This window comes from Crassostrea angulata, chromosome 2, assembly GCF_025612915.1.
Source record: "Crassostrea angulata isolate pt1a10 chromosome 2, ASM2561291v2, whole genome shotgun sequence".
Lineage (NCBI taxonomy): Eukaryota > Metazoa > Mollusca > Bivalvia > Ostreida > Ostreidae > Magallana > Magallana angulata.
In genome coordinates this window covers 62,954,632-62,981,094 of record NC_069112.1, presented here as the reverse complement: position 1 = coordinate 62,981,094, position 26,463 = coordinate 62,954,632, and the positions used below count along the sequence as shown (strand labels likewise).

The 26,463-nt window shown below is 34.6% G+C and overlaps 5 protein-coding genes across 5 annotated transcripts; 3 read left to right on the top strand and 2 right to left on the bottom strand.

The window, feature by feature from the left end:
- The first annotated feature begins 8,196 nt into the window (after nucleotides 1–8,196).
- LOC128172706 (nuclear apoptosis-inducing factor 1-like) lies at nucleotides 8,197–10,982 on the top strand. Its single transcript, XM_052838469.1, has 5 exons — nucleotides 8,197–8,543; nucleotides 9,222–9,390; nucleotides 10,237–10,309; nucleotides 10,453–10,630; nucleotides 10,764–10,982. Exons 1-5 carry the CDS (start codon nucleotides 8,368–8,370, stop codon nucleotides 10,936–10,938), a joined length of 771 nt encoding a protein of 256 aa, XP_052694429.1. The 5' UTR covers nucleotides 8,197–8,367; the 3' UTR covers nucleotides 10,939–10,982.
- A 777-nt stretch (nucleotides 10,983–11,759) lies between these two features.
- On the top strand, nucleotides 11,760–12,295 carry LOC128174649 (uncharacterized). The gene is made up of 2 exons (XM_052840150.1): nucleotides 11,760–11,905; nucleotides 12,124–12,295. Exons 1-2 carry the CDS (start codon nucleotides 11,760–11,762, stop codon nucleotides 12,293–12,295), a joined length of 318 nt encoding a protein of 105 aa, XP_052696110.1.
- LOC128174647 (putative nuclease HARBI1) lies at nucleotides 11,760–17,555 on the bottom strand. Its single transcript, XM_052840148.1, has 5 exons — nucleotides 17,245–17,555; nucleotides 16,695–17,012; nucleotides 15,878–16,135; nucleotides 14,351–14,573; nucleotides 11,760–11,891 (listed from the first exon to the last, which is right to left on the bottom strand). The coding sequence occupies exons 1-4, from the start codon at nucleotides 17,553–17,555 to the stop codon at nucleotides 14,351–14,353; spliced, it is 1,110 nt and encodes a 369-aa protein (XP_052696108.1). The 3' UTR covers nucleotides 11,760–11,891.
- Nucleotides 12,543–14,201, bottom strand: LOC128174648 (zinc finger MYM-type protein 3-like). The gene is made up of 2 exons (XM_052840149.1): nucleotides 12,911–14,201; nucleotides 12,543–12,802 (listed from the first exon to the last, which is right to left on the bottom strand). The coding sequence occupies exons 1-2, from the start codon at nucleotides 14,037–14,039 to the stop codon at nucleotides 12,543–12,545; spliced, it is 1,389 nt and encodes a 462-aa protein (XP_052696109.1). The 5' UTR covers nucleotides 14,040–14,201.
- Nucleotides 17,556–17,900: 345 nt separating the features above from the next.
- Nucleotides 17,901–22,617, top strand: LOC128172677 (uncharacterized). Its single transcript, XM_052838450.1, has 8 exons — nucleotides 17,901–18,186; nucleotides 18,705–18,787; nucleotides 18,978–19,151; nucleotides 19,624–19,721; nucleotides 20,207–20,346; nucleotides 20,468–20,580; nucleotides 21,333–21,484; nucleotides 21,884–22,617. Exons 1-8 carry the CDS (start codon nucleotides 18,127–18,129, stop codon nucleotides 22,087–22,089), a joined length of 1,026 nt encoding a protein of 341 aa, XP_052694410.1. The 5' UTR covers nucleotides 17,901–18,126; the 3' UTR covers nucleotides 22,090–22,617.
- The last annotated feature ends 3,846 nt before the right edge of the window (nucleotides 22,618–26,463 follow it).

Below are 26,463 nucleotides of genomic sequence, written 5' to 3'. Positions count from 1 at the left end.
CCGTCTGTTACCATTTTGGCATAGATGCAGTTTTTCGACTATCGTAAGTGCTCGTTGTAGGCACTGTCTAAAAGCTCCCAGTTTTTCAGGGTCATGCCACAGGAAAGACAGGTGACTTTATCTCCAATTCGGGTGTAGATAAAACCCGCTCGAGCCAACTCTTGTGTCGACGGTCCTTTCAAAATCTGGGCCACTCGCTAAAAGTTGCATATCTTTCCTTAAAGTTTACGTATTCCGGATATTTCCAAGAACAGGGATTGCTCAGCGTTGGAGGGGGGGATGTTTTTTACAGGTAGGGTGACATGTCTCGTCTTCAATTTTTCTTCTTTTCGCCCTTGGTACCAGTCCGAACAATTCCACGAGAAATTCGCATTATAATCCATTTCCCATGATGCTGAAGGTAAGCAGTCTAAGGAACTTGCATCGACAGTACTCCGGGAAAAATTAGGACAACCATCCGTTTCCACCAGGTTCACTCCAGAGTCTATGGTCGACATCGTGATTCTTTAGAGATCAAAGAATGCAATGAGCTTATTCTCAAAGTTCATCTAACTAATGGTTACCAATTAATTCATTTGAAAACATGACACAAATTGTTTGTTTTGCTTCAATGATTACCAATCAAATGATAAAACTTTAACTGACCAATCTCGTTTCACTATTTCATAAGAAGGCGTAACCTCATTATTAACGTAACATATGATAGAACATATTCATTTTGTTTGACTTAAGGATCACTCTGCAATAAACATTTGCAAAATCATCATGTCGTCCTTTCCAGACCCATCCGATGAACACCAAATGTGGTTATTAAGATTTCTGCAACGGGGAACTTGTGTCAAGAAATATTTTGACAACAACATCCTTTGTCATCCCAGCCAAAATTCGTGTCTGTTTTGTAAAAAACAGTATGCTTTACGCAATACTTGCGTTCACGAAACCGATTGCCTCGTTCGACTAGCCTTGGAATCTAAACAAGATGATAGAAAATTACGTCGTTTCGTGTTAAAGGCCCAAGATTTTTTCTTTGACCAAGACATGAGAAAAGGTGAGGCACCATCTGTAGACGAAGTCTTGCAAATCACGAGATTCGGGCTCATTTCGGAAGATGATTGGACAAGTACTTATCATGACCATTTGTGGTACGAGTGGAATAGAGCCATGCATTTTGATCTCGACGAGAAGCCATACACTGAATATCCAGACACGACTGAGGGATTCATTAATCCTCTTGCCTAAGAGCTGTCTTAAGAAGAACTAAAACGGCTGACATTATTTCTTATTTTTCGCGGGAAAAATATAGTTTAATAGGTTACTTGACATGGAAATATTCTACCAGAACTTGTTTTTTAAGCTTCATTGGTTTTCAATAACTTTATTAAATTGTTCAGTAACCAATCAGCTTATTTTTTAAAAACATTTTTCTGTGACGTTGATTACGGTTCTATGCGTGAACCACATTAACAATCTCGTCACTGTAACCCTTACATTCGACGAAAGAAGAACGATGGCTGAACGACTTTTCAAACCTCTGTCAAACGGACGATATGTTAAGGTCTCGGAATGGCAAAAGGAACCTCGAGTCGATCTTAGACAACATGAAGTCTGCAACGATAAGGAAATACCAACAAAAAAAGGCATTAGTCTAAAGCTGGTACAATTCAAGACTTTGCTTGCTGCAATGGACTCCGTTCAAGACGTCATCCGACAGAATAAAGAGCAAAGTTGCCACCTGGGATACAACGTCTACATCCACGTAAAAGAAAACAACCCTTGCGTGGATATTCGTCAGTACTGGAAACCAGACAAAGAATCGGACATTGTGCCTACCAGAAAAGGACTCTGTTTAAGACCGTTTGAATTTTCCGCTTTCGAAGCCTTACTAGTTGACGAAAATTGCATTCCGGAACTGAAGGACGTGCAGTGCTGCTCTGAGCGTGATGACCACCAGAATCAAATGGGGATTTTGCAGTGTAACATTTGCAATCCTAACGAAAGTAATAACTGGTGAAAAAACAGTTCTGAACTTTAATGCTTAAATTTTTTCTCTGACTTTAAAACATTAATGTTTTGCATTTGACATTTATTTTATGTTCACTCGAGTACCATTTGTTTTCAAATATATATATATATATATATATATATATATATATATATATATATATATATATATAATTGTGTGAACTGCTGTGTTAATAAATTGTTGAAACTTCAAAAAATATCTTTTTTTCCCTAGATATTTAGTTTTATCGAAAAAGGTAAAATATGTCAGCATAACAAGGAGCGAACTTTATACAGCAATCTTAGAGCAACTGTTTGTCAACATTTAAAAAGGTATACTTTAAACGCCAAACTTTAAACGCAAATCTTATATGACCTTTTAAAAATCCGTCGTTAAAACTAAAACTAAAAAAATGTCTTCAAAACACAGTCAAAGCGATTTATCTAAACACAAAAGGATTAAATAAAACCACATTTTAAAATAAAAAGAATTCTAAACTAAATCGAAAAAATTTAACGTCGCTATAGACTAGATTTCGTCTATGAGATTGTACCCTTCATTTTGTGTTTACATTTTACGTATGAGTAACTCTACACTTTATTTCGTCTACGAAATTGTACCCTTCATTTTGTATTTACATTTTACGTATGAGTAACCTCCTTGGGACACCCAGGTTACCTTTAAACTTTTCAAAACACATCTCCCCTTCCGTATTGTTACTACGCTTAGGTATAATTTTTAAACGTCAGTGATTGCTGACGTATGTCTCCATTGTATTATTTAGACGAAAGGGGGGGGGGGAGTCTTTTCTCGGTCGGGGCCCCGTCATGTTACCACACTCGTGTACTATTTTTATACAGGGTAACCCCTTATCAAAGGTCATCAACCCCATTGTCCCCCCCATTTCAATACCCTATTGTTTGTCTTTTGTCTTCCCCAAACAATAGGCTCCCCATTGTTTTTACCCCCCATACGTACGTATATACTACTTATAGTCAATAAACAAAGTGATTTACAGATCACTGGAATTTACTATGTTTCCACATTTCATTCATATTCATGGTGTTTTACCATCATTGGTTGAGTTTGGGGTGTGAAAGGTCACAGTTGTTTTGGTCATATGACAGTTGTATGATTGGTTGATATTTAAGAAATAGTGAATAAGTGGTTTTACAAGCTTTACATTTAAGTGCGCATGCTTGGCGCCAAATCCTAAATCTAACACACTTCACCCCAAGACAGCAGAGAGAATGGAAGAGTTTATCTCCTTCCCCGTATTATATTACGTATTTCATAATAGGATGCCTCCCCTAATGGCAGCCGTGAACATTGTATTTTTCCGACATTTACAGTTACCTGAGCATTTTTTTCCCTAGCATAGTTCACGCGGTGGATGAAATGTGCAAGGTTAGTGAAATTGACATGGTAGAACTGCCAAGGCTTGACCGCGGAAGTTTCGGTAGAGAATGAAACGCGGAATGTGAAATTTACGCTACCGTGTGATGAATTCTGCAATATTTTGGTTACAATGCCTGAGCAGTATTTAAAGTGAAAGGATATTTATTCCCTTTGGCTCTTTTAACATAATTTCTTCGGCGACATTGAAGTGGAAAAAAAAGGGGGGGGGGGGGTTAGTCATGCCAGGCATGCGCTAACTTAAACTGCAGAAATAAAGAGTAATTGAAAAAAATGAATAAAAAAAGAACACCAGCACATTCAATACCATGAAATAGAATAAATTGAACACTTACACAAAATGAAATAAGAAAAAATTAACTAATACAAGTTTCAACTGACTTTAATGAGTAAAATAATCAGGGATGCTGAAATCATTCCTTTAGTTTCAACTATAGTCTGTATAACCCAATATTCATAAGGGAAATTCAAGTTAGTTGTCTAAGTTAGTCTAACTAAGGGCAATCTTCTTGAAAGCCCCAATTCCAAGAATTAAAATAATTCCAAATTCAAAAAATACTCTGTTTTAATAACTTTATTTGTTTTATTTAATTTTTTATTACTAAAATAAACGCTCAAAGTTTTAAATTTGCAATCTTTCAATAACTATATTTAGTGTTAATTAAAGATTCAATGCTGAAATATTGTTTATCAGACAGTAGTGTTTAAAAGGACGAGTCAATAATCGGGAAGTTATTATATACATTTAAAGTTGATTGTAATTATATACATTTAAAGTTGATTGTGTAAAAATATCTACCATATCAACTTTTCAGCAGTTGTATATATAAAGTTCGAAGTCTGACAATAGCATAAGATTTTTAACAACCTATGAACTCTACCTTGCTTAGTCCAAGCAAAATAAGAAAATGGTTCACGTTTACATAATATTTAATCAAAGAAAAAGAGGCAAAGGTTACAAACAACAGGGTAATTGGCAATACACATCCTTACATATGTTGAGTATACAAAATCAAAAGTCATCAAATTTGCATCTTGTTCAATTTGGCATATTATTGTGTTTATTTTTAAAAATTCTGCATACCTTTGTAAATGATGTCTAATAAAATATTGCTTTACAGAGACTACAGTAAAGCTATTGTCAACAGCAGAACATTCAAAATGCCCACCAAAACAGCCATTCAAATATTTGGAGGAAAGAAGTTTACGGACAGCATAACAATTAAGGGAATGTCGAAAGGGATTACAATCACTTGTGTAAGTACTGAAAATGGCATTGTGGAATCATTGTTGTTCGCAGAGAACTAATCTTCGTTGCTTTTTTATTTATTAAAATTATACTTATTACACTACCAACACAATTGCACTCCAACAAACCAGTGAAGTTTTTCCTACATTTGAACATTGACCCCACAAATATAATGATTTAACAGTTTACAGGTAACTTTTAAAACGATGAAGTCGATGGAGCTTATACGATACTGAGAACTTTAAGAAGCTTTTGACTTGGTGTCACACTCAATAGTTGCAAGTTCTTGCATCCCTTAAAATAAAATACACTGGCAATGTATTTCTCTGAATTACAAATTAAGCAAATATATTCAGGGATAGACATCAACGGTTGCCCGATTTCCCGAGTCAAGTGAAACTTTAAACTTACTTGTCGGATCGGGCAAGCGAAAATTTTAATTTAAAAACAAGTAGTCAGCTGTCCGTAACGCAGCCTTAATGGATTCAAACAAACGCGCAAGAACTATGATAAAGCACCATTACAAAAACATCATATTAGGTACCGCGTTTTGATATCACATCTGCATAACAGCCATAACAAACGCTTTTAACATCGCAATAGGCAACATGTCGAACTTACAGGCTATGGTTTCCAGGTAACCATCAAAGCATGTTGGCATCTTTTTCAAATTGAGCTTTTTTCAAATATTTTTATTTTTTAGTTTTGAAGGTAATATATGTTTACCAGCAGGCTTGGAACCAACTCTCCCTAAAGCAGATTACCTCTGGGTTTTCAAGGCCTTGATTTGTTTCAGTCCAGAAAGGGTAGAGTTTGACATAAACAAAATAGATAGAGTATGGTTTTATCAACCACAGCCATCATTGTCCTGCACCATAAAACCCATGTACATAGATACTTTTCTCGCCCCTATTCCTCTTGATGCCACGAAGATTATGGCTAGTCAAACTATATTGCCCTTGAGTTAACTTCTGTTGAGATAAACAATACAGTCAGACAGGTCCTTGATGTAAACCGTTACTATACCATTGCCGGAAGGACTCTGATACATGTATTTCCTGTTTGCAAAAATAGGATGATTAACTGGAACCAGATGATTATCCGCCATTGGAATTGGGACATGACCTGCAGTTTCCCTGCATTTTTACTTTCCGTTATGCTTGTGACCTTAAAATTATTCGCCTTCTTAGACAGCGTGGGATCGGCAATAGTGCCAGCAAGATAAGAGCCAAAATTCAGGAGCAGCACAGTGAAGTCTGGTAAAAGAAATGCATCCAGTACATGACAGACAGCCAATGATTTTCACCAAGGCATTAAGAACCACACACTTTTGCTTCTGTACCACAGTATCACTGGCTGATGCATGTACATGCCCAGGCTGTAATGCAGCGGATTGAAAAAGTAAAATCAAACATCACCTCTCTGATTGGATGCATTCTGAAAATTGATTCCACCAAAAAGGTCGCTAAGAAACTGGCAGGCGAAAGTTTAAAACAGCTATGTGGGCCACTAATGTTGGGAATGATTATGGACAAGAAAAAATGTCTGTACTTACAACTGGAGAAGGCTATTGACTAAGTCCAACGATTCATGGGTTGATCAGACGTTATAAAGAAGCAGAAGTTCCACCCCTCATCTCCTCTATAATGACGGACTGCTGTGGGATTATCAACTTAGAAGAATGTTTTAGAACTGTCAATACGGTTGGACATCTGGCACTCATGAGACGTCTGTCTGTTGGCTGCATAACAGATGCCCATGCATTGTATGCCACTTTTATGTCTCGGCTCAGCCAGTATATATACTTTTGGGATCCCGAAGATATAGAAGCTTTGATAGCGGTTGGAAGCAATGCATGTCGAAAACCAGACGGATGATTATGCCTTTCGCACATCAAGAGCAAGTTAATTGGCTATGCACTGTAGGAGAACGACTCCTTAATGCGAAAACGGCCATGGAAGATTATGAAAATAACAAAGTAAAAGTAAAATATAAGACTTGCAGAAGAGTAACACGAATAGAAGGAGTAATGCGAGAAAGAAATAAAAATCCTTAAAGGACAAACAGTCAGATACCACCAATTGAATATAACACACCAACAAATCAGAAGAATACTCAAAGATATAGAAACATACTTAGGGAGGAATGTCATTCTATCATACGAAGGAAGTGCCTACCCAGGTTACGTTAAGATGTACCGTATCATGACATCTTCGTTACATGCATAAATAATGTTGGTCGCAACGAGGATAATCGCTTTTTCTGACCAATAATGATAGATTATTGTGGTTACATATTAGAAAATGACATTCAAATGTTGATACTTGGTGTATCAGTCCAAAAGTAGATATTACATAAACAATAACTCTTTGGCATGCCTTCCTGTTGTAGATCTTTAACATCCTACCGTAAAATCCTTTTTAAATTTCAGAATGGAATTTTAAAAGTGTAAATTGATAGAAAATAATTGAATTCTATTTTTAGGAATAACATATTTTGACAGTACTGTTTTTCTAAATAATATGGATACTATATGGAACTAAGAATAACCTTTCTGTAACATTTAAATTGAATTAAACTTATACATTATATAAATACAATTTAAATTTCATACTTATATTCAACATAATAATTTTGCTTAAAAATACAGCAGTTATAACACTGTTTAACACACAGGGTATTCCACGGTATAAATCGCGAGTTTTATTATAGTTTTGTTTTTGGTATTGCCATACACCACCAATAATATTGTTTATGCCAAAATTCTATGTTATAGTTTGTAGACAGTTTACAAATGTGTATAATGTATGGTGTCCGGATAGGGCCATTTGCGTTAGCGCGACATCGCGTTCAGATAAACGAGACATCGCGCTAACACACAACACGCCGTCGCGCTAACGCAACTTTGCACAACACGCCGTCGCGCTAACACACAACACGCCGTCGCGCTAACGCAACTTTGCACAACACGCCGTCGCGCTAACACACAACACGCCGTCGCGCTAACACAACTTTGCATAACACGCCGTCGCGCTAACACACAACACGCCGTCGCGCTAACACAACTTTGCACAACACGCCGTCGCGCTAACACAACTTTGCACAACACGCCGTCGCGCTAACGCAACTTTGCAAGTTTCACAGTCTATTAGGAAGTCGTGTCCGGAAATATAAGACTGCGCATGCTGATTGCAATTAACGTGTTCATCACTTTTAAAATGCAGAATGAACCCAATGGGATATTCGTCTTTGACAGAAGGCAATCACAGGGAAGACGTTACTCGTAAATATAAACTTTTGATATTTATCTTTTTAAAAAGGTTTCATTAATCAAATGAAAAAATTTTAGAGACCGAATTTTCTCTCAATATGCCCTATATAATAAATTTTCTTCTGTCATATTTGTAATTTTTACAAACTATTAATTTTTTTGTTGATAAAGGAGAAGACCTCATTCGAGACTATTTCTACGGTGGGTACACAAATCTAGAGATTTGTGGTATCCTGCTTTTACGACATGAAATAGTTATCAGGGTGCCGTTTCACAAAAGCATCGTAAATTAGGTACTACTTAACGAGTTACGACACACTTAAGTACTACGTACGCACTTAGTTAAGACCGTTTCACGAAAGGTACGTAGTTCCGACGTAACTTTTTCGTATTTACGTCCGTCTTAAATTACCGGAAGTTGATTTCAATATGGCAGACGAACTCGTAAATAAAATTAAAAAGGAGAGGAAAAAGAATTTTTCTGCCAAGGAGATTGAAATTTTGGTGGAAGAAGTTGAGAAGAATCGAGCGATCTTGTTTGCCTCTCACAAAGATGTCAACACAAATCAAAAGAAAAACAAATGTTGGAAAGACATTTGTTCCTTGTATGTACTATCTCACAGTAAATGTTTCACGATTTATATTATATTGTAATTGTTTATCAATATGGATAATGTTTAATTGATTTCAGAGATTTCATCTCATATACAAATAGCCTATTTGCGTTTTTATGTTATAAAAGAGGGTATATCGTCAAAGGAATCTCGGATTTATTGTTAGATCAACATGAACATGTGAAAGTTCGTAACATGGGCTGACAAATGTGCTAAATCAGTGGTACAAAATCAATATATGTCAATATGTAATCTATATGAAACTTTGTTTGCACCTAACCTTTAGTTTCAGTGATTAAAACACTTACATTTTTTTATTGCTAGACATTCATGATCAAAAGCCGTTTCAGCGTCTGCATGTTTACAAAAACTGTATGAAATATCCTTGACCTTTAATGTTTACCCATTGCGTCATTAAAATAATCTCTAAGAAAGGACTGAATCTAAATTCTGATGCATTAAATACTATGTGTATCGGTCTTTTCCATTTAAAAAAATGTTTTAGAACAACAAAAAGGGATCTTTTATTTGTAAAGTTTACTTTTGGAACCGACATAGATTTTTTTGGGGGGAGGGGGGGGGGGGGGTTAGATATATCAATATTTTCGGACAAAATTTACTTGTAAATTATTTTCGGTTCAATATTAATGTTTTAACAACATTGGAAAGAATCAACAGTGTCTCTGTCCAGGAGAGGTCGCCTGCTGAAATATGCAAGAAGTGGAGGGATTTGTCTTCACAAACCAAGAAAAAGGAGGCGGAGTTTCGGCGAGATATGTCCAAGACGGGAGGTGGACCAGCCCCCACCCCAGTCAACACAAGTGATCTCAGTCAGAAGGTTCGCGAATGATGTCTAGTTGATTTTTGTTAAAGACTTGCAAAAAAGTTATTACCATCAATTAAACAAAATTAAAATTTGAAACAAATCGATAATATTGGATTAATAAAACAATCTTCATAAAAAGTTTGTCAATGTATATAGCATGCAGCTATGCACAGACACATGTGACTGTATGATATTTAAAGTATGTGTCGAAAACAATCTAGTATACACTTTGATACAGGCAGAGTATATTTATAAGAAATGGAAGAGAAAATAAGGAAATTAAGACTGAAATTGAAGGGAAAGGAATATTAAGTACCCCCTCCCCCCGGATTAGGATTTTCAAGATTTTGGGATTCGAAAATTTTCCCTTTTTTTTTTTACCTGTCAAGATTTTTGGGATTAGGTTGCCCCCCCCCCCCCCCCCCCCCGTTTTAAAAAACGATGCTGCGTGCCTGTGATAAACATGTCTTAATTAAAAATCTTATCATTCCAATTTGTCCATGAGCAGACCAAGAAATTATTCCCTGACGGGTTCTTATTTAAAATGGTCTTAAGTTGAAAAAATTTTTCAGTATAATTCTAAAATCGATGAGAGCATTATGTATAACGTTACGTTTAAAGAAAATCGAATTCTGTTACTTGAATTTTTTAATTGGCTCAGCTTAAGGGAAAATAACATACTCGATACTGCAACCCTTCTTCCTTAAACAAAAGATTAAATAAATTTTATTTCAGAAAGCAGAAAATATCCTGCGTTTCTCACTGGCTCGTATATACATATAATCATTATTGCTAAATTAAATTGTAAGGTTACGCCATTTTAGGAATTTATTATTGAAGTGTCGATAATTATTTCAGGTTGTCGCAATAATAGGAAAAACTTCCATTGAAGGGATTGACGGTGGTTTTGACACTGACCTGGAAAATTTGGGTACATTAACTCTCTCTCTCTCTCCTCTCTCTCTCTCTCTCTCCTCATAAGCTGACAATCAATAATATTGCCTTAACACGTTTGTAAGCACCAATGAATGTGATTCCAGCGAATATATCCAATTTACAATGGATTAATTTCAGACGTAGATTTATTCAAAGTTGAAGACGTATGGCTGTCAACACCGAGCACAACCACTTCAGAGAAAGCCGCTGTCCCCTCCCCAATGCTGTCTCAGTCTCCTGGGCCATCCCAGGCTAGCTGCGAGAAGGAAGAAACATCGCGTGGGGGAGAAGCAGAAATGAAAATAAAGGCATCGGGGTAACTCTAAACATAGGAACTTTTACATCGATAAAATTTATTAACCAAACAGTATTTTTTCGTTTTGAATTTAATTAAGACTTGTTTTTTTTTAATCAAGTCAGTAAACCGAATTTCATGTATCGTTCTATAGGAAGAATAAACTGAAAAGGAAGCGAAATGTGGATGATGTTCACGAGTTACAGTGCCAAGTGCTCGAGCAGGAACTTCAGAAGAACAAGTTACAAATTGAACTTCTGAAAAAGCTGAATGAAAAATTAGGAAAAGGCAGCGATTCTGTGACTGAATTATTTGCATCATTTACATAAAATAGATATTAAATCGTTATGCATCAAATACAAAAAAATCAATTTAATTATCTTTCTTTCGTTCTCTCTCAAGAAAATGAAAATAGTCTGTGCACGTTGTAAACATCTTCCTGAATCGTGAACGGATTAACCATGGAACCCGCTTTCAATATACTTTCAGCTACCGGTACTTTCACTTTCAATCAAAGTGGCGGATCATGTTGCTCATAAAAATTGAGAGAGAGAGAGAGAGAGAGGGGGGGGGGGGGTTGTAGGTTTGTAATTTTAAGGTGTCGTTGTAATCGCAGAATAAACAGCATCGGAATTCAAGAGCGGACTTCCGCGGAGATAATAAAAAAATGGAGAGACATATCCTCCCAAATTAAAAAAGAAGGAGGCTCAGTATAGAAGGGAGCTAGGGAAAACCGGTGGCGGAACTGCTCCTTCCTCTGTGAACACTTCTGATATCGGTCAAAAGGTGCGTCTTCACTTTTACATTAATAATGCAAGTTGTTATTTATATTGAACATGAATCAATAACATTAGTTAATATGTTAACCGAAAGGGGCACTGATTGTTTGAGACAAAATATGTATCATAATTAATATCATAATTAATGATAAATAAATATATTGACATTTATGAATTTCAGGTTGTTGCTATAATAGGTAAAACCTCAGTCGAAGGAATCGATGGTGTTTTAGACACAGGCGATGTGAATGGTATGGTCACCTTTCTTCTATCATCATTCACCAGATAAATTAAAGCGAAGATATAAGTAAAGTTAAAAATATCAAATTTTATTGCAGGGGTGGATCTGTTCAAGGTAGCTCTCTCCTCCAATGACTTCCGAGTCCGAGCGAGCTGTTGTTCCCAGCCATGTGCCTTCACAATCTCCTGGCCCATCCCATGCTTTGCCTGATAGTCCTGCTGTCACCCCTACTCCGCCCAAGTCTCCAAGTCACGGAGAGCATCTACAAATGAAAAAGTATGTGTCTTATTAAACATACATGTAAATTATGCAACTGGAGTCGATTTATTTTTTTGAATACATAGAACGTACATGTATATTAAGTGGAGTTTATACAATTTGAATAATAGCTAGTGATACCAATTTCCAGAACTTTAGGCCACAAACAAGTTAAAAATTATACGTTAGAAGAAATTCAAATTAAAAAAAAGTTTTAAATATTTTTTTTTTTACAGGAAAAAATGTCCTGTGAAGCGGAAGAGGTCAATGGAGGGTGTTTATGACATGCAATGCCAAGTTTTAGAACAGGAGATGGAGAAGAACAAACTGGAGATGGAGAAAACTCAGCTCCAGATTGATCTACTTGTCCAATGGTGCGGTGTTTTTTCTTTGATGTTTCTCGACTGATATATCGCATACAATTTTGTTATTTGAATATCACATATGTGATATTTTTGCATACTAATTAGATACGCCCCCTCATGGCGATTGGCTAAAGAAAACACACAATACTGGCAACAAACTTTATTCAACAAATTGTAAACATGAAAAAAAAAATGAAAATTTAAAATTGAAATGTTCTGTTTCTTTAACAGTTTGAAACAAAAACTGAACAGTTCTTTAAAATGTTACGTGATCAATATACACATTAGGCCTACTTGTTTCCTGCATCAAAAATATGGACATTACAATTTGTAATGTTGATCATTGGGGTGCGCATTGGATCAACCATTAACTTTGGAAGTTTGCTATTATTGGCTTCGAATGCCGCGCATTCGTTTTCTTCCGAGCCAAATTTCGGTGGATTTAGCGCCATGCTTACTGCACTAAGTTGTTCCTGGCTTGGTCGTTTGTAGTTCCGAACTGCAGTGCTTCTGTGTCCTGTTCTGGACATTACAAGCTGTTCCTCTATTCCTGACAAATAAAAATTTATGAATACAAAAGAAAATTAAAAAACTACACCAGAGAGAGAGAGAGAGAGAGAGAGAGAGAGAGAGAGAGAGAGAGAGAGATAAATATTACCTGATTGAAATAGATTTGTAGCACATGTTCGTTTGCCCGAATGGTTGGAGAAATTCCCATGGAAGCCAGCCCCACTACACATATCCTTGATGATTTTCCCGAGTTTGTTTACTCCCATGACCTGCTTGGAATACTTCAGTCCCTCACCTGCTAATGAACGACGGTACATGCTTCCCGGTCCAACCATGTCAATGTAAGTTTGGTACACATGAAATAAATTCCGAGGTCCGTCGGGTCCACAGTCGTGTTTTACTTCCTTGGCAGTTAGGTTTCGCTGATTTAATCCCCCCGCAAAGTTCTTGGAAGTACGACCGTAAAATGTAATAAACATTTTGTCACTAATCTTGTCGAGCTTTAACTGCTCCGTCACTAATGAACGATGTTCATCAAGACCTCTGAGCCCAAATAATTTACAGTTGTAGAAGAATATTGTGTTGGTAAGTGCAACTGAAGTTTTCATACCCAGATGTCCGCCTTCCCATAACGCGTTCTCCATTTCGGGGGAAATTGGATCCGCCTGTCGAATTGTCACACCTATTCCCTCCGTGGCGAGTTGTTTCATTCGGGCATCTAATGTTTTGCGGAAATTCCGAAAACGCATATCTTTACCGTCAAGAAAATTTAAGTCGATTTCATTATCTCGCATAAATCTTAAAATAGCAGCACACAACTGGTACAAGGTTTTAGGTGGATATGGACTACCATCAGCCCTGCGGCACTCGATCACAAAGCAGGACAAAATATGGTCTAAATCCTGTGAGCTGCACGATAGTAAATCAGGAAGTTGCATTTCTAAACCTGAATTAGCGTTTCTCGATTTTCGCCAGTCGTCAAAAACTTTAACTCCCCAAGATGTATTGCGTCGTGTATTGGTACTTTCCTGACTTTTGTGAAGCTCCTTTATTTCTGTAGAATTCACTGGTTTGCCGAAACGTTCCGGAGGGTCGGTTCTGACGTCATATTGTTCAGTTTTAATGTTATCCTGTTTTTCTAACTCCTTTAAAAATTCATCAACGTCGAAAGTAAAGTTTGCAAATTCAACATCTTTTTCGTCCAATTCATCAAAGTTTTCAAAAGATTCAAGCGCTTGGCTTAAAATCAAGTCATCGGAGTCGCCGAGTACGTCCATCTTCCTCCACCGAATTTCTGAAACTGCGCATTTAATTTGTACCAGAGAGCGGGAAAAAGTGAAAATATCACCGGATGGCGGGAAAATGTGCCAAAACCATTGGACAAATCAGTTACATGATTGACAGCTCGAGCATGTACGGAATATATCGCCTCACCTTTTGACACTCGGGGGCTCCGCCCCCTCTTGCCAAAAAGTGAGGCGATATATTCCGTACATGCTCTCGTGTCATCATGTAACTATAACTTAGATCACTGAATGCGGGGGTTGCACCTGGCGGACGGAGTGTCCTAATCTAATTAATGGTTTACCTAAGAGAACCGTTGCCTGATTAGTTGGTCTCTGGTTGATTTACCGTCATTGGCCGGACCCTGGTACACAACATCATTTTCGTCTTCGGGCAGTTCTTCTGGAATATCACTAACTGGAAGATGCTTGTCGATACAGATATTGTGTAGCTGGCAACAGACAAAGATAATCTTGCAACACTTTGTAGGTTGATGATCCAAAACCCCTCCTGTTTTATGCAGACATCTGAAAAGGATGTTATATATGTGTCTTAGTGTTTAGAACGTATGGTTCTTTATAACTTTTATCGCTGTTGACATTTTGTCGTTGTTTACTCCTCAAAAAAGTTCATTTACGAATTGATTATTTGTTTTTTTAATTATATCATGAGGAAGACAAAACAACTTTAAAGAGGTATAGCGCACTTAGTATACGATTTCCTCCACGAAATTGCGCTTTTGCAAACGGCAGACATTTTCAATATAATACGATATTTATGTAGTTTAAATATATTCAAAGAAACGCAAGCTACTCAACAAGATAAAAGAGTCTTAGTTGTCTTACACAACATCGTTGACCACTTTATATGCAAGACACACACATGAGTGATGAATAGAGTATACTCTTGACATAATAGATATTTAATTAAAAGGATTACTCAGGATTACTAATTATTTTCATAACAGGTGGCACCTTAATGTCCGATGGCAAAAAATTGCTTTTAAAATATTTGGACGGTAAAAATTTTAAAAGCCCGATCGAGCGGGATTCGAACTCATGACTTACAGATTCGTAGTACACCCTCTAAATCAGTGCACTACGCTGTTAGGTGACAATATTGGGAAAGAAACTACTTATATAATAACACTTCATTTTATTGTCTATTTCGATATATAAAACGTCACAACATGGAAGTGTCCCATACCACCTTAAACCAAAGAAATCCGATTAAAATGATATTTTTTCATGAACATGTATTATATGTTTACATTGAATTAATTTAGGTTTGTACTGTAAATTGTACTTGTTTCAATCAGTGACTTTTCTTAAACATTCATGAATAGAGCCACATATATTGAAAGGACATTCTATAATTGTGTTGTAAGCGCGGCCAAATGGTAACGCATTGTTCTTTTTTTTTAATTTTATCGTCGCTGAATCGATTCCCCCAAGTTATATATTTTTTTCTTTTCATTAAATTAAAGCATGATAAAAATAGAAAGTATAAATTATATGTGTCTGATATGCATGATGTTTCTTTTCAACACATCTTTTATAATTCGCCGAGTCTGAACTCATCCTAAATGATCATTATATCTCTTCAAACTTTTTACACTTACATTCATTTCATTTTGCTGGAAGTAATGTTAACTAACTTTACACACAGAGTTCCATATATTCATTTTTGATGCAGGTTTATACCACGTAGTTAAAAACCTTTAAAAAATAGCGAGAGGTACCTGAATCTATTTTTAGTAAAAGGTACTTTCCGTTCAAACACGGGTGTAGGTGAATTTAGCGAGAATTGGGCGGACTATTAAGTGGGATACCTGAAGCGGGATTTTAAAACGCCAAAGGCTTGCTCCACGACAACCCTTGATCTTCTGTGTGACCGGTTATATCGATCTTCTCCCCGGCAACTTGGACGATTGACTGGTGTTAAAAGCCACGGTCGAAGAGGATAACCGGAATCGCCCAGAAGCCACCCATCAACCTGACCACTCTCGAAACGTCGGGCTATGGAGGAATTGGCCCAGACAAAAGCATCATGTGTGGAGCCTGGCCATTTACTGACAATGCTCAGAAATCTGAATAAAGATTAATGTTATAAATTACAACTGGTGTCTCACGAAGACAAACCCCTTTACAAAGCCGCTGGGGGTTAAGCGATGTAATCTGTACATTTTTAAAATCAGATAAGTCGAAGAATAACCTTCCATTTTCTTTATATTATTCTTTTATGGAAGTTATTGCTATATAAATACTGAAATTTAAACAATTTTTAGTATTATTCTGCCCCTCGTATCAATTAGTTCTAAATTATTGTAATGTATAAGGAAATTATTGATTTTTTCTTATGCTAAAAAAAATTCATAGTAATATAAATATGATTTATATGTATTCAATACAGCTTCTCCATACTTTTTCATAATTAAATGATTACATGCAGCTACATTTTTCAGTTTATACTTTGACCTTGGATTCGTAGCTCATCAAATATGTCATGAATAGGAAATATTTTTATTTAACACGGCGACATTTAAGTCCGGAATTCAAGTTACATACCCTTTCTGTAATATATAAACTAAGTTTTGAAATACTTAATGAAAATAATCACATTTATATACTATAGTAATTAACATTTACTTCATGTCAGCATCAACTATTGCCTGGACATTGATTGAATGATAGCCCTTCCGACATATGTAAAGGTGCTCGTCGGTAGAAGGTGCAGTTATTGCGATGTGGGTCCCGTCGATGGCTCCTAGCACATTGGGAAATCCGGCGATGGAGTGGAAACCCACCTTCGTCCTGGTAACGTCAATGTCACTGGTTGGAAACTTGATGTTTTGCAGTGATGCACTCAAGGCATTTGATACATCTTCGATGGACCTGAACAAAATTTTACATCGCACTGAAGAACTATTACAGAATTTTATAGTGAATATATGTGCACCCTTCTGCAATTAAAATGTCGATTTTTGCGAATATAGAATATATCAAACTATGTGCTATTTTTTTAAATCACAAAATTACTTTCTCATATTTCATGCTACATGTATATATCGATTATTTTTATTAAAATTATGTAATAATTAAATAAGTGTAGTTGTTAAATTAGACAGACCCGTGAACTTTCACTCGCAGCGTAAAAACACTGTATTCATAGTAAATTTCTGAATGGAAATTTCATAACCTGCAAACGGAGGACTTAGAAATTCCTAGCGTGTCCCCAATCAGTCTCTGCTGGGTGCCAGAACCAAGGAAGCGCAAAGTTGCGAAGACTTGTAGAGATACAGGAAGGCTGACCGATCGCTGGGTGGGCCTTTCTAAGCGGTCTTTAATCAAATCGATGATCGAGATGATGGATTGCCTGTCTAACCGATATCGCTGAATGATTTCAAGGTCGTCGTAGGCGTCAAGGGGATTCTGTCTGTCCCTAAAAATGCGCTGCCGCCTCAAATCCCGTCGCACTTGCTCATCAACAACCCTCATGAACGCCGCCATTACGATAAACTAACGCTGAGAAGTAATTTTACGTCACCTCCGAGATGACGTAGAGTAACGACGTAACTTACGACGCAACGTGAATTAAGACGCTTTCGTGAAACGCCGAAATTTTGCTACGAACTACTTACGTCGCAGTTACGTACTACGTAAGATTTACGATGCTTTTGTGAAACGGTTCCCAGGTAAATATATAGATTGATCAGTATAATTATGTTGAACATTGTTTCATGGCATTTCCCGTATTTACTATAAATTGATTATGAAAGTCCCAACCAAAATATCATTGTTAGAGCCAAGTAACAAATATTGCTGCAGGTGATATGCACATGTATTCTCTTTTGAAAAGTGCACAGGCATCAATAAGCCTACATCCACTGGATGTAAGATATAATTTATTGCTGCACAGCAAATAACAGCCATAGGTACTGATAGCTATAGTGTTTTCAATAGCTTGCTTAATGATTTTTATAATGTGTATAAGCACAATTAATTAATATCATAGTAGAAACAAAATATATCCCAGATTTTTTTGGCACCCAGTATAAGACATCTGAAAAGAATATTGGCGATGATGGGACTAAGAAGACGAATGCTGCAAAACACTGTTGAGGCATCTTATGCTATCATGGTAAAACGTTATTTCAAATAATCCAAAATAAAATATATAAATCTTAAAGGTCCTTTTTATATATTTTCCTTTCTTTCATTACCATAATTTGAACTACTACATGGAGCTCATGTAAATTATATCTTTAATAACTGTTCTGTTATTAGTTATAATAACAAAAGTGCTAATTATTTTGTTGTGAATAAAATTAAAACAAGATCAAATTTAAGGTCAAATTATTCATTCACAAAAATATACACTACTTATTAAAACATGTTACAAATTCATGTCAGGTGCTTTGTATATTACCAAAACAAAGAAATTTTAAAATGTACAATTGCATTTATTAAATTACATGAATAAATAATTGTTGAATTTATGAATTATTTAAATATTTAAGGTAAAGTAATCAATTGGTATATTTATTAATGTGTTACATGCATGTTAGCATATATCCTTATACAATGACATAACTATATTTTATTCATATGTATTGATAATAAAATATATATTTCAAACTACATTTATTTTTAAATTAGGAGGAATTAAATGGAAGTGGTTCTTCTCTTGGATGTCGTGGACTACAGCGTCGTCTTTTGTCACATGGACTCGTGGTTTCAAGGTTGGGTATTTGTACATCATGCCAGAAAAGGGTAGTAGGCAATAAGGAACAAAATATACTGTATGAAAACAATAATACATATAACTGAGTAATGCAATTTATTGAAAAACTTTAATAGATATTAACATACTTGTGAATTGTGAAATACTAGTATGTTTTGATCAATGGCATTATATATTGAATCATTAAGAGAACAGGTTTTGGCCATTCAAAAGGAACTGGACCCTATTGGTGTTTTGGAAAGAAAACAGAGGCGTCTAAAGAGAAGAGTATATCATAACAAAGGCCCTAATTATCTATTGCATGTCGATGGATATGATAAGCTTAAAAGATTCGGTTTCGCAATTCATGGATGTGTTTGCGGGTATATACATGTATGTGTTGCTGTGTCAGTTATGTAATATATATACGTAGTCAAATGATAATTTAATATATGTAAATGAAACAGTTTTATGCCCAGAAATTATGTCTTTAAACTTCTTCACAACTGAAACATGTCTTGCAGTCTATGTATAATTTTTTTTAAAAGTTAGATTAGGGTCACATGTATTATGGGTTCATTGTCAAGGTCAAAGATCGCTTTTGCCCAAATATGATTTGGCTACATATTAAACCAGTTAATTGGAGAGTATTTCTCAAACACACATTGTTTATACTTTAAGGAAAAACCCTCTCTCTGACAAAATCTGATATATTCATAATGGTTTGATTATTTGAAATAATTCAGTTTCATAAAAAGATTAATTTAAACATGAACTAATTATAATGTCATATTTAATTTTAGTCTAAAATCTTTCCTGGCATGAATACATGATTGTGCTTTTTTTTTTGAAAAGATTTTCTCGACGTGTGTTGTGGCTAAGAGTAGGCAGATCAAACAATGATCCCAAGGTGATCGCCTCATATTTTTTGGATTTCTTAAGAGAATTGAGAGGTAAAGTCTTCCATAATCTTAGAACTGATTTGATCAGTTCTTGAAACATTTTTAATTAAGTTTATATAAAATTAGAGCTCTACAACAAATCAAATTGTTGGTTATAAATTTTATTTATCATTTGAGTTAAAAAAAACTGGATTAGCTTTTTAAATTGCTTTTGGATAACTAGTAACTGTAGCTGAACTTAAATTTGAATATGTGATCTCAGTTGAGAACTAAGGTTTAAGGGCAAAATAATCATGATGATGAATTCTTAATGAATTCTTCTTCTCAGTGAAGTTTTTCAAAGCTATACGAAATCCAATACATTATCATATGTGCATAGTATTAAATATTTCAAGTCTATTATTTTTAATGCCATGACTTCCTCCTAGTAGAAAGACATCTGTAAATGCAATGGTCCGGCTTCATCTGAATTAAATTGTAAAATTATATGTAACTTATAGGTGATTATTTTGTCTAATCCTTTGGATGAATTACAGGAGTTCCAAGGTGTATAAGATCTGATGAAGGAACAGAAAACTGCATCATCGCTGATATTCAAAGGGCTTTTTGGTGGTATCATGATGATGATATGGCTGGAGAGAAAAGTTTTCTTACAGGATCATCACCTTCAAATCAAGTATAACAAATAATGTCCAAATAAATTTTACATACATTACAATTGCAGTATTATGAATTAAAACTAGAAATAAAAATTAATGTTTTGCTACAGTTTATTATTCCTGACTGTTTCCCTTCAGAGAATCGAACGATGGTGGTTGTCCAACAAACAAGGTGGTGGACAATTCTGGATTGAATTTTTCAGCAATTTGGAGCACATGGGAAAGTTTTCTACCTCGGACCATGTTCAGCTGTAAGTTATTGCACAAAGTAATAGATGTAGATCTAGCTGATACACTGGTACATACATTTTTACACTAGGAGCTGTGTCATTTAATACTACCAACACATTTTGATGGATGAAATGTAGACTGCCTGTGGCAGTATCATTAAACATTTTGTGATAAAGAGAATGAGGCTACTAGCTCAAATTCAATGTCTCTGGATTAATTACTGAATTATTGTATTGTTTTTGTCCAATAAATGTAAATTGGTTAGGATCTACATACTTCTTTTAAGATTAGGTTAATGTCACATGCAGTTTTGCCCAATTTATACTTCTTTTCATTCTTCTTTTAACAAGACATATTATGGTACATGTATAAGCTTTCCTGTCTCTTTTCTAGCTTTTTTATGTCTCAGTCACACATGAGCATTGCAAGGTTTAGAAACTCATCAGTTTAAGAATTAACTTTTTTTTAAAATGTAGCTTCAATAATGTAGCCTTTCCTCTCCCAATTATTTTTTTGGTGGAAAGAAATTTAAGATATAAAAAATTGGAGAGGGTTACATTATTGCAGCTAATAAAATTGGGAATTAACTTTTAAACAAACATGAAATAATTCTTATTCATTTTGGGTGTGTTGCCTAAATGGCCCTATCCATAAATTGAAGGGATAGAAGGATGCCTCAAATCAATGTTGAGCATCTTCGGTAGGGAAACAATTTTTTAAAACTGCTGAATAAAAAAAACCCACTGCTTTTTCTCTTTCGCAACAAATACAGGGAATGTCTACGATTTTGCTTCACAAAACTTGTGCAGGATGATCTTAATAGGTGTGCTCAGGAGTGGAATCAACACAGAATTCGACACACAAAGTCTGCTGAATTGCCTGGTGGAAAACCAGACTTGATGTATTATCTTCCAGAGTTATACGGCAAGTAAAGAAACTATTATTATTAGTTATATTTTGGTTGGGGAGAAGTATCAATTTTGAACCAAGGATAAGTCTTTTAAAAACACTATTCTTGCCCGTTATAACACTGATTTCACTTTTTTAAAAATTTGAACTAAAAAATCAAAGCAGGCATTTAAAAATGTTTTTGTAAGGTAGATTCTATATCTAAACATCATTATCAAGCATATAAAAGTGTTTATTTCCAAGCTTAATCCCCAGAGCTTTTTATATACAACTTATCCTAAGTTTAATTGCACATTAAATAAATGTGCCTCAGAGCTTTATAAGTACCAAAAACTGGCAAAATCTACAGACCAATGATAAAACTCATTTGGGAAGAGGGGATCTACAATCACAATGAAGTTTTTAATTTTTCAGGTACACATGATTTCAAAATGGAGATAGATATGGCTGATGTGGATGCAGCTGAAGAATTTTGCATTTATCAAAGTGCTTTTGGGTGTTTGCCAGAATTTGAAGAGGAATGTAAAAACATTATGTTTGAAAATTCGCTGTTGTTGCCAACAAATCATAGTGAAGCACTTGCATTGTATGAATGGCTCGTATCTTACTTTAATGCATGAACAAGATTGCTGATGAACACCATGTACAAATACATGTAATGATATGAAAAAGAGTTATACAATATCATTCTTTGTAAATTGAGCATACAAGTATGTTTTCAGAAAGTTGCATTCATTTAAATAAAATTATCAAAATAAACTTATTGGAATAAAGTTAACAAATTAAGGAAACTTATTTTTAATGTAGATGATGGAAGGTCAGTACAGGATGATTTAAATTTCCAAAATCAACTTAAAATTATTTACAATTGCTCTTGGCCTTTAAGTTTCCAGTTATGTACCAACTTATCTCCCCTGCATCTTTAGTCTAGTGTTCAACCACGTACATGTACTAATTAATTTGACAGCGAAGCCTACATGTACTTGACTGTCGTATCTTTCTCATTGCAAGTCTATATACAACCCCAAAGAAATCTTAACCCAGTCTGGGTCATGTACATATTAACCCTGAAGAGTATTAACTGTTTTATGTACATATCATGATCTAGTAAACAGTATAAATAAAGAAGAAGGTACAGTTTCCTTCAATATTTGCCCTAAAATTGAAAAGTTGTTTAAATCTTATAAAAATACACATATGCCATCTTGAACATGTGTGTATGTAAAATATCAAATTATACACTTTTATCTTGTTTCAAACAATAATTATGACTTCAACACTTTGGCATATTTCTAAGATTTGGTCAAAAATGATTAAAAACTGCACATTTTCTCAGAGTTATTTGAAGACGAAAATGTGTCCGCAGCCATCGCTCACAGCGAAATTAGTATATATTATGATATCACATGATAAATTTATTATGCGAGTTTCATCGTGGGCAACAGCTGCGGACTTTTAAAAACAGGGCCAAATACTGTGGTTTTATTAATATTCGTTGAATACCAATTTTCGTGGATTTCATTGTTAAATTGATCCACGAAGTTAAATGTTCATTGAAGTGCAATTTCTATTAACATTTTGTATTGATAGGGTCATTGGCCATGAATATCTATAGGTATACTTGAAACTGTGATTCTCGCTTTATCCACGAAAATTGATACCCTTGAATATCAATGAAACCACAGTATGACTGAAACTGTACCTAGTTCTTTGAAAGGAAGGGGAATATTGTGGAATTAAACCCTGGCATGAACCATGCATTTCAAGTCATTCTACAGGCCATCTTAGTTTAAGACCACACACACCGACTTTGTCAGATGACAATTTCCAATTAAGTTATTAAGATTTGAAAACAATTCAAAGACAGGTTGTCATAACAATGTCTCCTACTCTGAGATGTTCAGCAATTTATTTGGAATATTTGTTTACATTAGAAATAAGGCTTTCATCTTGGAAAACATGTTGTAATGTAAATAACTAAAGCCTAATTTTAAATTTCCTCTAAGTAGCCACTCACCTAGCCCCTAGGTAGTAGATATCTATGTCAATTGAACAATAAGCTAGCCTAGGTCCCTGCTTTGAAGTTGAAATATTTACATTTTACAGTGTCTTTGCCTGTGATAACACTACGTATCAGTTTTGTACCATACAGTCCTATAAAATCAAATGATCTAAACTTGTGGCGCAATGGGGTTTGCTTATTTATATTCAAATATTTAATCTACATTTGCTGAAAACTATTTAAGTATAAGTAATAAGGAATCATTCTTTCAATATTATGAGGTGATAATTTCGATCATGGCACGATCAAATCTATTGATTTGAGAACTGCAACTCATTCTTATGAAATGGTAAAGGTTGAAAATGGAATATTTCTAAAATTGCATTATATGTTCATCAATACAATTTTTTCAAAGAAGAAATATTTGGGCTAAAAAGTTTTAAAATTTTATTGTTCAATGCAATATTATTGGCACCCATTAATGTAAAAATGCTCCTGTTTCTCAGTACATATGAATCTTAAAAATTGTAACAAAATAAATCATATTGAAAATTATACATGCAATTTAAAATGTTTGCTACATCATTCAACTGAGTAAGAATTTTGCTCCCCTCTCTAAGTGCAAATTAACATTTGCAAAAATACAAACAAACAAAAAAAATGATCACAAACTAAAAATAAAATTACAGCCCATTGACATTCCCTAGCTTTTATCAAAACAAATTAACTTTATCATTTTAGTGACTGTCAATTAAAGGCCCAGCAAATACCATAAAATCACAAGTACAAAGGTGCCATTAAAATTTCCATGTAACAATTCATGCAAATAGTAAGCTTCCTTATGTAAATAAGTAAATTTTTTTACTTATATTTATACACTGCTTTCTCTTTATAAATCTACCGGTAAATACAAATTCAATTATACTTGCATGCATGCATGCACTAGCGTGCTCTTATATTGTTAGTATCTTAACTCTAATCTGTGAATTATACATGGGAATATATATCACCCAACATCTCTTAATGATCTGTAAATAAACATCCCAAATCTAGTGCATTGTCCATGACTTCTTTGAATGCATTGTATGTTTCGGTGACAGGAATGCTCAAAGTGTTGAAGCATGTGTTTGCGTAAGGGGTAGCAAAAACACTGAAGTTTTCATCTGCTTCTGGATGACGAAACTTCAATTTCAGTGGTGGAGAAAACCCTAAAGGGGGGACCGAATCCAAACCAGTTACAAATACCAAGATGGATTTGAATTTGTCAGGTGTATCTACAAAATAAAAAAAATACATGCAGCTACACAGACAGAAATCATAACTTTTTTTTTTTTTTTTAAATTTTCATACCTATAATGGTACATATAAGCAATGGGAGATTTATATTTACTGATATAATTTACGTCATGTCTAATTTCAAAGCTCTGTTGATTTGGCATTGAGACTACTGACTCACAGATTTAGAGTTTGTTTATACATGTATGAACTGATAAATGCTTTTGAAAGTCATGTTTGTAATTTAATACATGTTTATATGTTGCATTATTTTCAGTAATTTTTCAATTTCATACATACATGTATATGCATATCTTAAAAGATAAAATAAGTTCATGACAATTTGAAAATATTTTCACAAAGGTGTTGATCGAGGACCCTTAATTATTAATTAATAATTCACATTTATGCATACAATCTCGCACAAAAAGTCTGAATTGTAAGATAATAGATACAGTCATTTCATGCATATCTTTTACAATTGTATGCTATGCAATGGTATGCGATTTTAATGATATGCTATGAGATTTGTATGGTATGATATGAGATTTGTATGCTATGCTATGAGAAATTGAAATGAAGGGCTTAATGATATGGTATGCTATGCTATGCTATGGTATGCTATGAGATTTGAACAAAAATGCCTCCATACACAGAAGAGTTCCACACATTTCGAAGTGAAATAATAAGAAGCCAAAATTTACCACAAATCTATCATGTAAACATTTATTTTTTCAAATAAAAACATTTAAAACCGAGTTAAAATAATGTTGTATGCTATGCTATGGTATGCTATGGTATGATATGACGAATGCGATTCTATGAGATTGTATGCTATGGTATGAGATCCCAATGCTATGCTATGAGATTCCAATGCTATGCTATGAGATATGAATGCTATGCTATGCTATGATGTATGTTGTAAAAGATATGCTTGAACTGACTGTACCAGATACCTTCTATTTCAAGTAAATAATCTCTCCAGTAAGTCTGTATTCTTAATTCATTAATATATTTGTTACTGCCTTCCTCAGAAAATTCAACAACAAACATGTTGTCCATTTCCACCGCATCAACAACAAGATCACTTTTATGGACAAAGAGCCCTCTCATGGCATCAGGATAATTTCTGATCCTGTCAAGTACACCAAGGCATTTTAGACCTTTAGTGAACCTGTAAAACAAGTTTTTGTGGACATTATAAGTTTATGTTTCATTTCTGAAAAATTTTCTGTAATTGACGAAAGATACGATACAACTTATCCTTGGTTTATCAAGACCATTAATTTTACATTGATTATTGGTGAGAAAAAATTATGCAAAAACTACTAGTATACAGTCATATATTTTAAATATCTTTTTAATCTATAGTATGCAGTGGGACTTTTTTGGAGACCTACAATTACACTTTGCACACATAATAAAGTTAAATTTTTAATTGGTTAAAATAAGAATGGAGTGTAGTAGCACTAACATATGCTCTTAATTAAGAGTTGTCTACAAGTAATCATTTACTTGAGTTATCACATCGGCAGTACCAGAAAGGTAAATTGGTATGTTTTTTCCAATCTATTTAACACAATCTCATTATTTATCCTAATAATGTAAACAACTAAAACCTAATTTTCCTATATAAAATTTACTTCACAAATCTAATAAAATTCACATTCCCACTCCATTCAAAACTATTCAATTTGTCATTTACAACTACATGTAT